The following is a 12,332-nucleotide window of genomic DNA, read 5'->3' as shown; positions in this document are numbered from 1 at the left end:
TAAGCCATGTTTTCTTGTATTGTAGCTCCACTTAGCAAATTAACCGACCACCATGTTTATTTTCAACCCAAATCCTGCAAATTAAAACAGATCAGCGTCTCTATTAACAGAGCCGACATGAAGCTGCAGAGTTATTTATACTATCTGTGAGATCTCGTCCACATTCGTACCGAGTATCCCGCTCTGATCACCAAACACGTTTCGAGGGTCTTACAGCTGCAGGCCGAGGTGATTACAGGCCGGACACGAACGAGCAGACAACCTCTACAAGTGGATCTGAAGAGGATTGATTATTTTCCTTTTACAGGATTATTGGAGGCAGCTGGTGTCGGGGTAAAAACGGCCATCAAAGCCGCAGTAGGATATAGTGTTTTAACAATGCAAACATTCCTGTGTGAGTGGTGCGTTGTTGTTCACGTTCATGTCTAAGGTTGCGGTCGCGGCTCCTCCTGTCAGTTGTTTCTGGCGTCGGAGGTCGTGTAAGTGTAATGTCACGGCAAGGTGAGGGAAGGGACGGGGTGTTAGCGTTAGCGTCTGAGCGGCTTTGATAGCAGGTTTAGGTTTCACTTTGATTGCATGTTTGATATCAGCTGCACGGCGGACAGATTTCTTCCATCGGAGTGTCTTTGAAGTTGTATCGCCTTGTTTTTCCCTCTGAAATCCTGATGAACATAATTATTAACCTCCTTTAAAATGTTTCCTTCATGGCACAAAGACTTGAGCGTGTGTTGATAGTTTGAAGGTTACAGGAAAGTTAATAAAAAGTTCAATCAGTGAGTAATTGAGTTGTAAATTAAACAGTTATGACCCTTAAATTTGGGAGTATCAATAATATAAAAAGCAAAGTTCTCTGCCATGCTAGCAACTCCGCGAGGCTGCATGCTAACAACATCATGCTAACAAGCTCACAGTGACGCTGCTTAAACGCTAATGCTAATCAGTTTTAACGTGTTCACCATCTTAGTTTAGGGTATTAGCATGATGACATTTGCTAGTTGGTAATGAACACAAAGAGAACTCCCTGAAAACTCTGCTTTTTGACCGGCGGCTAGCAGTTTTGCACAACCTAGCAGTGCTCACTTTAGCTAACATTAGCTCCGTGCTGAGTTACTATAGGCTAGTTTTTTTCCTAATGCTTTCATGAATATTGGTGGAAAATTTAATTTGTTTCCTATCCAGTAGTTCTTTTAGATCCTGCCATTCCTGGAGAAATTGTGCTAATGTGGCTAAAAGCAGCACAGATTAGGAAGAACGACATCTGAACACAGAACAGCAGAAGTTAATAAATCAGACCCTTTGTTATTGTTGCATGGCAGGTAATTAACTTCAGCACAAAGACCAAAACACTCCGACTGGTTCAGCTTTTTCTGAATCAGCATAATATGCGAAGTATTGGAAGTGACCTTTGACCCTCATCGATCACTTTCACTGCTGTAAACACTCGTATCGACAGAACAGAGAGAACAGAAAGTCCAGAAGAAGCTTCGGGGGTGAAACATGTTTCTGATTATGATTCGCTGCAGTGTTCATGTTTTGAACACCTCAGGAGGCTTCAGCAGGTAAAACTCTTGAATCAAGAGAAACGAAGATGCCAAAGTCATAAAACACCTTATTTGTGTCATAAAAATGCAAAAAAAAACATCATTAATTTTGGATAATTTCCTGGATTTTTAGTTCCAGTGAGACATCCAGCTGCTTTTGATCCACATGTAATAAATGTGGACAGTGTGACAAATATAACCTACTTCTTCTTCTTCTTCTTCTCCTTTTTCTGTTTTATTTTTAACAAAGTGTCTTTGTGCAGCGCCGACAGAATGAGGAGGAGAGGAAAAAAAAAAAAACACATGCAGACGACGTTCTGGTGAATTTATTGATCCGGATTCTGTGTGAGAATAACGTGACAAACAAAACACAAAAACAGGCTCGAGAGATAAAACAACTCCGGACGTCTTGTTATCATTTATTTAATGAGGATTTAATTATTTGTTGAGATCTGTTTTAATTTATTCTGCAGCCAAATTAAAAATCTATTAGCAGAATTAGCAGAAAACTAAAAACAGTGGAGCCGACACATTTTGTCTGCTCGGATCTTCGTCTTGGCAGCCGCCTCACAGCGCAGCACAGCCGGCCCGAGGCGTAAAACCAGAACCAGACAGCATTAAAACAGCAGAGGGGGCTGCTTCAGTGGGCCGCGCTGCCTCAGACGCAGGGGGAGATAATGAAATGTGAGCCGGGAAGTAAAATTACAAGTGTTGTGAAGGCACGTAGAGAGAGAGCTGCAACAAACCCCGGCGTGTGAATTATAACAGCTCAACGTTTGAGATCACTCAGTCAAGCTTCAGATTGTTGGTTAAATAACTATAATTGTGGAGGCTCTAAAACCAAAACCAGGCATTTTTAATAAAGTTTATTCAAAAATATCTTCAGAAATTAACATTAATTAACATTTATGTGATTTAATTAGTGTAAATTGCCCCTCTAACACATTTTTTTCGTGACATTAATTTTATTTTAAGGCACCGTAATGACAAATTGTGACTCCTTTAACTAAATCTTGAATCTTGTCTTTTTGTTTCCTCTGTGCACAGACGGGTAAACTGTATCTTGGGGAAAACATTTTGGGGTTTTGGGGCACCGTAACGAAATCCAGGAATGTATTTTTAATTGTCAATAATATGTTTGTGTTCTCACTCCTTCTTTTTCATCTTTAATTGACTGTAACTGATGTAAACTGAAGCTAACTACACATCTGAACACTGGAAAGTAAACAGTTGTTAGTCTCTAAGTTACTGAGGGAGCAAAGTTTAGATTTTTGGGGGGCACAGTAACAAAATCAGGGAGCTTTAATAGCATGTTTTTGTCATACTTTTCATTTAAATTTTTCTTTTTTTGCTATTTAACTCGTTATTTTTTACTAACTTTAATTGCCATAAACTGTAGCTAAGTTTACATTTGCCTTCTGGACCAGATTTTGGGGTTTTGGGAGCACTGGAACAAAATTACTTTTTTATTTTTGCACTTGCCACAAGAATAATAATACTGGCTTTAACTGAAGCTCTCTGAACACTGAATATGTAACTGGGGGATTTTGGGGGCACTGCAACAAAATCAGGGACATGTTTTTACGTTTTCCATCAGACTGAAAGTCTTTAAAATAATCCAACTACTTTTTTTCATTGTTGACTACCTTTGATTGCTAGAATGTGTAGCTAACTGCACACTGGAGAGGAAACAGGAAGTTGGCAACCGAATTTGTTTTTTTTGGGGGTACTTTAACAAAATCAGAGAGTGTCTCTGAAAGCTTTTATAAAATATTTTGTCATGCTTTTTATTTCTGCACTTGCCATTAGAATTATTATTTTTTTACTGATGTTAAATGCTAAAATTAAACGCTAACTGCACATCTGCGCTGGAAAGTAAACAGCAACCCCTCAAATCTTGGTTCTGGTCCCAGGAGGCCCGGCTCTGCAGTGTAATCACAAGTGGCCTTATTCTCCTGAGAGAGGGTGAGAGAGACAGAGACAGACCTCATCTGTTAAAAACTGAGTTCAGGCAGACTGACACTCACTATGTGCAGAGTCAATTCCATTTCTAACAGAAGCAGAACAAGCAGGCGAGACAGAAAAGTCCTTGTTGTGTCCGAGAACATCACAGTTCTGTCTGACAGTGTCCTCTTTTGTGGTTCTGACAGGGAGTGAGGACCGCTGGACATTTTCTGCTCAACAAAGACTCATAGAAAAAGTCTCGCGCTGATCAAAACCAAAGCATGTCTGTCTGCCAGCCCTTATATTTCTTAACAAATGGAAAAGGAAAAAAAAAAAAAGCTTGAATGATGTTCAGTGTGTCTCCATTTCCTCTGCGTCCTGAGCTGTGACACTGCAGCCTCCGGATCAGTTTGGACCGTAATGAGATCTAATAATCCCGTCTGTCTCCTCTTTCATATTTCCAGCGGCTGGTTGACTGATTCAGCTCTGCAGCTCAACAGAGGAGCAGCATGGTAGGAACTTACTTTAATTGCCTTGTGGGTTAAATAAAGACTAAGCAGATTGTATCTACATGAAGTAGATTACAGCTTTACACTCCAACAGGCTTCTGTGAGATGTGAGATTTGTATTTTTCATCATTTTTGAGACTGTACATGAGGTTAATATTCATTATTTTTCAGTAAAATGCCTCAATGTTTTGATGGATTGTCCTGAATTTGATTCAGGGATTTTGCTCCCCTGAGGATGAACTGCACTGACTTTGGTTGTCCTTCAGCGTTTCTTCTCATCATCATGGTCAAAAGTTAATTTAATGACATTTCCCTCAGCTTTACGTTGTGTCAAGTCAAATACGAAAAAAGCCTTGGCCTCACGATTCAAACTGTGACGCTCCGCCTCAACAGTCAACTTAGCAATGATGCCAGCTAAAATCGTTTCCTTAATTTCCAGGTTTTCCTCCTAAAAAACGCTGCATCTTCTGTCGCCTGTCAGAGTTTTTCAAACATTTAGTTTTAAGACGCTGCCTCACAGAACAATCGCCGCTCGTTAACATCTTCCAGCGACGCTCTGCCTCCCTCAGAGGAACAAAAGCAAACCTGCAGGATGCTGAGTAATGTGCTGCTATATGCTTATTTAGCCTCCGAGAGAATAAAAAGGCCTCGTTATTTGTTCCACTGCCTCGTCTTTATTATTTCTATCAGCGTCTTGTGTGACTGTACGTTCCTCTATAAGGCTTCCTTTTGTTTCTTTATAATTGCTGTTGTTTGAAACTCGCAGCAGCTGCCTGACACACGAACCCCGAGATAAAGAGTGATTCTTTCGCTTTTTGTTATAGCCGTCTAAAATTACACACAGGCGCTTTTTCCTTTTTGATAATTCATGATTGTTCGTACAGTGTGTTCAGATTCCAGAATAGATTTATGATAATGGGGAAAAAGCTGCGACGTGATGCCCTATTTTTCTTTTTTTTTTAACTTAAGTTTCCCACGTCAGTGCAAAACAACCCTTTTTCCTTCCTCTTGGGTAGAAAACGACCCCAAGTGAACTGTTGAAAATTATAAAATCCTGTGAATAACATGCAGAAAAGGTGGACAAAAGCACAAAAATGTAAACATCAGCTCTCCTCCCACACCGCCATGAGAAGTGTCGAGCTTCATTAATCTCATTTTCCAGGTAGGAAACGATCTGGACGCCTTCTTTCTTCCCCTGTCAGGCCTCATGAAGAAGCTCAGCAAAGCAGCGAGAGGCATCCTCCCTTTTCTGTGGGAGTCTTGACACAGCCTGTCTTGTTAGTTTCCTCCCGTTCAAAGAGAAGTGAGCTAACGCGAGTGGAGTGCACATCCTGTTTCAGGGTTAGTCTGAGAGCAGCACCCCAGAGGATTGCTGGATTTGACTGGATATCTTAACAGAGTTTCCATAAAAGCTCAGATACGAAGGCTGAGAACGTGTGAAATGACGATCTTAAATGTGTGGATCAGGCAGTAACAGTGCAGGAAGAAATGTTTGATTTTTCTTTGTGTGAAAGCTTTTTTTAGTGCCTTCAAATATGACAAAAGACACATTTATTATATCTATCTTCACAGGAAAATTTGGACTAAATGTGACTGTTTAATCTCACCAGATAAACATGTGTCCAAAATTCTCTCTTTTTGCTAGTATTTTGGTCTCCACCCCCAAATTCTGAGGGAAATATCAATTGATCAACACTACATAGACGCTAACTTTTACTGTTTAGTGCTGAGCATATAGTTACAAGCAATTCTAATCAGTTACATCATTATATCTTCTAGACTAGTACATGTTAGCATGGTCACTGTGAGCATGGACTAGCCTCACAGAGCTGCTAGCATGGTCGTGTTTGAGGGTTTTGAAAGAGAATGACAAATGACCGTTTCATCAAATAGTTATGACGAGTTGTCAGCTGTCAATATGACGCTCTGTCTGATTAAAAAAATAAAAGATCCTGCTGCCAGCAGTGATGGATGAAGGTGTGCTCTCACAGGTTGCATATTTGTTTCCCAGGAGCCTAAAAATAAGCCGTGATGACCTCACAGTCGGCGGCGTCACTGCGACCTGTCAGAAGAGGCTGTCAGTTATCTTTCTCTCTGTGCAGCAGACGTCACCTCAGCAGCTGAAACGCTGCAGCAGAGCAGAGAGGAAGCTTTTTTTCTGCTGCTCTCACTGAAAAACTTAAATCAGCCGCAGAGATAGAAAAAGATCCAACGAGTCCTTTAATGTTACACATCAATCGGCCTCATCCACCCACTCTGCCCCGCTGCCCATGCGAGCTAGAGAACACGATATGACTCTTTTATCACGCCGCTAATAATCTGCCCATTTATATATCTGTCCGATCTGCTCGCCCACCCCCTCCTCCCCTCCTCCCCTCCCTCAGATGTCTGATTGGACGCTGTCGTCCTGAAGTTCAGCCGGGCCGGCCTTCAGCAGACAGATCTGAGCGGGTCATGCACCGCTGCGTCTGGAAATGAACAGCCAGCCAGAGAGCGATCCCCGCAGATTTAAAAAAAAAGAAAGGAAAAAAAAACGGCCTCTTCTCTTGTAAAGCACACTGCAGTAATTTCTGGGCCAGGCTGTATAAACATAATGGTCTGTGGTGGTGGAGGCTCCTGGGAACGGCTGATAAGCTGCAGCGAGCATTTATCATTATTTATCCATTCGGCGGATCATATTTCAGCATATGAAAAACGCCATTATTTAGCCGCCGAGAGCTGCTGAAAAGGAAAATGGGAATTTGATGATAATAACGTCACTTACAGCAGACGCTGCCGTGGCTGCTACATTTACATTCACTGTATATGCAAGCTTGTGGAAATGTTGTTATTCCTCACAAACTTTAATGAAGCAGCAGCATCACATTATAGAGTGTCAACGTTCCCGTCGTCAGGATGGATTAAAGTCTACATTTTCGCAGCCCTGGGGATCCTCGATAATGTCCATATTATACCAGAGTACAGGGACGCTTCATTTATAGATACGGCTGCACACCTAAAGGGAGAGTTCACCCAGAAATTGAAATTCAGTCACTGTCTCATCAGTCGTTTCGTAGTTGTTACACTCGGTGGATGGAGGTTAGCAGACCCAACAGCTGACTCCAGGAACACAGGTTTGGGTTACAAGATATTTATTGAACTCAGTGATAAACTGGCAGCACATGGAAGAGGCTCAGGTGAGCGAGGCACAGAAGATCCAGGTGATGCCGGCTGGGTTGTGGTGTGACCAGAGAGTATCCAGGTGAAGAGGGATCACACGCCTCAAGCTGCTGCTGTGTGATCAGCCTCAGCTCAGGCTACCAGAAAGCCACGTCCAGCAACTCCAATCATTTCTGGGTCAAAATGGCATCTGAAGTAGACGGTGACTTACAACAACCAAAGTGTCTTGAAGCCCCGAGATCCCAAATTGATTTGAAAAGACTTTTAGCTCAGCAGCTACAGGGAAGATTGTGGCTGTAATTTAAATGTTTTATCAAATCATTTTGGAATCGTGGATGAGCTGTTTGTAGCCATTTTATATTTTTTCTGTCTCCAGCGAAATGCTGCAACACTGTGTTCCTGTGAGGCTCCCAAAATGTTTTGAGGGCTACGAAACTTCAGTATAGTACTAATACCATAATGTAAAAGTACCCTGTTACAAGTAAAAGTGTCAGTATCATCACTGAAATTTACTCAAAGTTCTACAAAGTACTCGATGTGGTAGAATGTCTCTGAGACGGTGAAACGAGTGTTTGTGTCTTGACAGAAGCCGGCAGCCGTGAGCTCCACCGCACCAGAGGAGGAGACTGACGACAGACCTCTTCCCCCAGGATGGAGGAGCTACACCTCACCTGAGGGACAGAGGTACTACGTCAACAGCTACAGTAAAGGTGAGAGTCACACCTGAGAACACGATGCAACCTCAGGTGGGATTCATGTCAAACAGGAGATTTGTTTGAGAGAATGGAGACGATGGTGAAACGATGGTTAAGGGACCATGTTGTCATGCTGGAATCAGACCAGCGTATTCTTCTATGATACATTAAATAAGTAGGAAGTAATGAAGTACAAGTACTTTGTTAGTGTACTTCAGTAGATGTTTCAGGTATCTGTAGTTTGGGAGGGAGACTGAAATGTGGAGAAAAGGCGTGTTAGTGTCTCGTATCTGCAGAGAGTTTCTGGTTTTCTCTCTTTGTTGACGCTTCGACCACAAACGTCCTTCAGAGGGAGACTTTTTACTCTGAGTACATGTCAGAGCCTGTACTCTATTACTTTATTGGAGTAAATAAGCTGAGTACTTCTACTTGAGGAAAGAAGTGTGGCATCAGTTTGCTCTACATACTCGTCCCCATACAAACATTTTCTGCAAAACAAAACAGAGTGAAATGAACTGAAGGACCACTCTCCCTCGAGAGTTATGACACGAAGCCAAACCTCTTTTCTGTCTCCGCTCACTTTCACTACAATCAACCAATCAGATTACTTCTGTGGGCTGAAAACTCCTCGCTGCTGCTGCTGCTGCTGCCATGAACTGAGCATCACCTCCTCTTGTGTTTCGGTTTGCTTATCGTGGCATTCAGCTCTCAGTGCCGTAACACTCTGAACTATGAGGACTCATTATTATTCCTCTCCATCGTTCCGTCCCAGAGGTCCTTTCATGTGAACACAGGCCTGCAGATTCGATCCACTTTAATCTGATTATCTTTTTTTTTTTTTTTTTAAAACGTGGTATCTCAGCCTGTGAGGTGTGTGTGGATTCAAGAGGTGGAGAGATGTTTGTCCGCTGCCTAACAAGACACTGATGCTCAGGTGTGTTAGTACAGAGGTTGGGAGGCAGGTGACCTTTTGCGCAGACATCTGCTTTCCGGTGTGTGTGTGTGTTTTACACCTCGTTTGGGAACAAATCCAGAGGGATCGGACCGGCTCCCACGGGACAGACGGAGGCTGCATCAACAACAACTCTGGCAGTGATTTCTCTCTGGCAGCACACACAGAGCAGAAAGAGAGAGAGAGAGAGCAGAATATAAAAAATAAAACACCCAAAAGCTATTTTTGCATCCAGCAGACATATGGTGCAGCCGTCGCTTTTTATTCTGTTACAGTTTTGTTGTGTGAGCTTCAAAAAGCCGCCGTGGAGGCTGCGTGTGTGTCAGAGATGCCAGCATGTGTTACAGTGTTTATTAGAAAGCTGCTTGTTGTTTTGTTTTGGGGTTTTTTTGTGTGTGTGTGTCGTTAAATGAAGGAGGAGCACGAACAAAGATCAGTTGTAATCCTTCCACTTAATCCCTCAGGAGTCGTAAAAGATGACAGTAAGATTTGGAGCGACAAGAGAAGATTTACGAGGAGGAACCGGGGCTTTAAAAAACGTTAGCATGCGTGATGATGTTTGTTAAGTAGACGATACAATCAGTGAAACTGATCTGCCGACTGTGCAAGAGGTTTTTTTTCTAATGAGCGTCCCAATGAGCGTTTCAAGTGACTAAGAGAAGACGAGATCACAGAGGGAAGAAATCAGGATGATAAAACAAAGATATGACAGAAAAGTTTGTTGCTGACATTAATGCACAAACCAGGCCAGACATCCTGCTGTAGGCACGGACTTAAATTGCAGGATTGCAGGATTTAAAGAAACATATCCATGCGTTTATCTTCCGTGAGCTCGACCACAATCTGGCACATCACAGTTATATTTAGAGACACTGCTTGTAAATTAAAACCTTCACATTATAGTAACAAGTCTTCACGATTCTTGACTTTCATCTTTCCATCCAAACACATATTTTTTTAAAATCTGTGCTTTGGTATCTTGCCATCATCATCGTGGCAGCGCTGCCAAAACGTTTGTGTCGATAAACCCTCCAGCGTCGGTAGAAGCTGCTCGTCAGTCAGAGCGAAACCCGGTTCACCCGCAGCTGTGATGGCGTAAAGGACTTCCTGCTCTGCTAAGTGGAATGATTCGTGATTTACTGGTGATGGACGGCTAAAATACAGGAGGAGGGATGGAAATCATCCGGGAGGGGTTACACAAAGAGTTCAAGTTTGGTTTGTCTGAAAATAAAGAATATCTCGGCCTCACATGAAGAAGAAGGTTGAATAGTTTGGGATTTTATTCACTGAAAGATATTTAATAGATTTTAAAGACAGTTGTAGGATTTACAAGAAGCTTTAAACAAGGAAAGTCACAATAAAAGATAAAAATCTGCAACAACCAGATTCAGAAAATGAAAAATAAGAATACGTTTTAAAAAAAAAAAATCAAGTGAAAAGATTAAGTATATTGATTTTCTTTGGACTCAGAGTTGTTCATCACAGCCTGACAGTGTTTGCTTGGCTGTCGACTCTTTTAACCCATCTGTCCTGTCTGTGATTTGAGCTTTGAGACTTTTTCTGAGCTGTTAACAGTTGGACAAACAGAACGTCAGACCAGCTGTCTGAAGGTCTCACCGCCGCTGAGACGTCAACAACGACTTATCGGACCAATTATATCAGTCTCCACCGAGCAGAACGGACAAATAAAAGGATATTGTGGCATTAGAAGTGAGCTGTGCCGGACGAGACAGGTGAAAAATATGTAATAAACTAAAGTATGCAACCAAAACAAAAACACCGTCTTCCTCTGGAGCCACTCCTCAAAACATATGAGTGTATGCTGAATGACTACACAAACACCAGCCGTCGAGTAGCTCTCGCTAGCCAGCTGGGAGATGAGTAACTAGCTAGTTCACTGTGTTCACCAGCCTCTCTTGGCTCCATAAATACATCAAAAACACTCACCGCAGTCATATAAACACAAGCAAACTCAGTCCGAAAGGCTTCCCAGCATGAAAGTTACTCTATACTGCTGTACGTGTGTGCTTTGTGCTAACGTCACGTTAGCCGCTGAATGATGCTCGCTAACTGTGTCCAACTAGCATAATCTGCTATCTCACTCACGTCATCATGATGAACGTAAACATGGTCATTGTTTAATACTCACCGCTGTCAAGCTAGCATGTTAGCATTGGGACATTTTCACTGCGTTTTCTTTTCCATTCTTGTGCGACTAGCTCGCTAATAGCTTTAGCAATAAATCCAGGGGTTGTGGAAATAATCTGTCAACACATAGTATACAGTACATATAAATATGTGTATAATGTGCTTTTACTTTTCATACTTTATGATTTATTGCCAGACAATCGTTTTTGACAGTTAAGTAGATTTAATGTCATTAGTCATTCTTCCAAAATGTAATCTTTACTTTTACTCGACTATAAGTTTTGGGAACTTTAAACAACACTGCCGTTACTTGTGTCAGTCAGTTTGTGATACGTTTCATAACTATGAGAGAGATTTATGCAGGTTTTTTTTTCTGTAAAGGAGTTGACATTCTGTGAAATTGGCCGCTGTTTTGTTTCTCACCCTTCTTCCTTCCTGTTGTTTGTGTCGTTTCCAGAAACAACATGGCGGCGTCCCTCCCTGTCAGCTGAGGCCCCACAGAGGCTGCTGGCACGACACCAGTCCTCACCATATGGTAAACTGAGCCATCTATGTTCTCAGCCATCCATTTATAAACGTGGAGGAAACAAGAAAACAACACTGAGCGCAGAAAGAGAAACCGAGCTGTTGGTGTCTGTATTCAGTGGGTAAATTTGCTCTTTCTGTGAGGATTGTTTCGCTTGGAGCTGCAGGTCATGATTTAATTTCTCAACACTTTCCTCTCAGACAGATTAAGCTTCATGGCGATCAGTCATCAGCAGTCATAATCTTCTTATTATCCATCAGCTGAGGAGTTTAACTAACACAACAACTCATCACACTATATTTCAAACAGTCTTAGTCACATTCTCCCGAAAGGTTTTTTGACAAATCCCGTGTAAGACATTCCTCTGCTTGTGTCCCACATCATCATGAACCTCGCTCAGCGGCTGTGGAGGAAATCCTACATTTTCTTAATGACTGGCTTATTATGTTTCCTCGCTGGCAGCATCTTCGCTAACGACATCTGAGCAGATAGCAGATGGTTTTCTTCTTTCTGCTGGCGTGACGCCTAAACACACTTACAGGGAGAAAACGAGCGGGGAAGGCTGTCGGCTGCAGGGGAGTCAGTCAGCGTTCAACCAGACAAGTGTGATCCTCCTTAGAGAGGAATGAGTTTAACGCGGGCCAGGTTTACATCTGAGCAGGCTATTAACTCGAGTACCGTCGTTAATTAGAAATCTGAGGGTATTTGTACTTGAGTATTTCTCTTTATATCCACACTCCTGTCCGATAAAGCTGTCAGGAAAGGAAATATTTTACACCTTTATCGCAACAGTTCACCGTCCAAAGTTTCTCGACAGGCTTAATTGTTTTGCTGCCCCCTATAGTTCAGGAGCTACCT

General features: G+C 42.2%; 1 protein-coding gene across 5 annotated transcripts in view; it reads left to right on the top strand.

Annotated features, from left to right (window-relative positions):
* gas7a (growth arrest-specific 7a) overlaps positions 1 to 12,332 on the top strand; it is a 49,970-nt gene that overhangs the window by 13,920 nt on the left and 23,718 nt on the right. For 3 of the 5 annotated variants that reach the window (XM_037089772.1, XM_037089768.1, XM_037089776.1), the window contains exons 3-5: positions 3,950 to 3,997; positions 7,740 to 7,863; positions 11,406 to 11,483. In XM_037089772.1, the coding sequence (XP_036945667.1) occupies positions 3,995 to 3,997; positions 7,740 to 7,863; positions 11,406 to 11,483 (205 nt within the window). In that variant the 5' untranslated portion in view covers positions 3,950 to 3,994. Of the gene's footprint in view, positions 1 to 433; positions 502 to 3,949; positions 3,998 to 7,739; positions 7,864 to 11,405; positions 11,484 to 12,332 lie in introns of those variants that run through there. The other 2 variants (XM_037089770.1, XM_037089771.1) reach the window with 2 other exon arrangements.

This window comes from Acanthopagrus latus, chromosome 23 (assembly GCF_904848185.1).
Source record: "Acanthopagrus latus isolate v.2019 chromosome 23, fAcaLat1.1, whole genome shotgun sequence".
NCBI lineage: Eukaryota > Metazoa > Chordata > Actinopteri > Spariformes > Sparidae > Acanthopagrus > Acanthopagrus latus.
The sequence above is the reverse complement of the archived record's forward strand: the minus strand, read 5'-3'. Positions and strand labels throughout refer to the sequence as shown.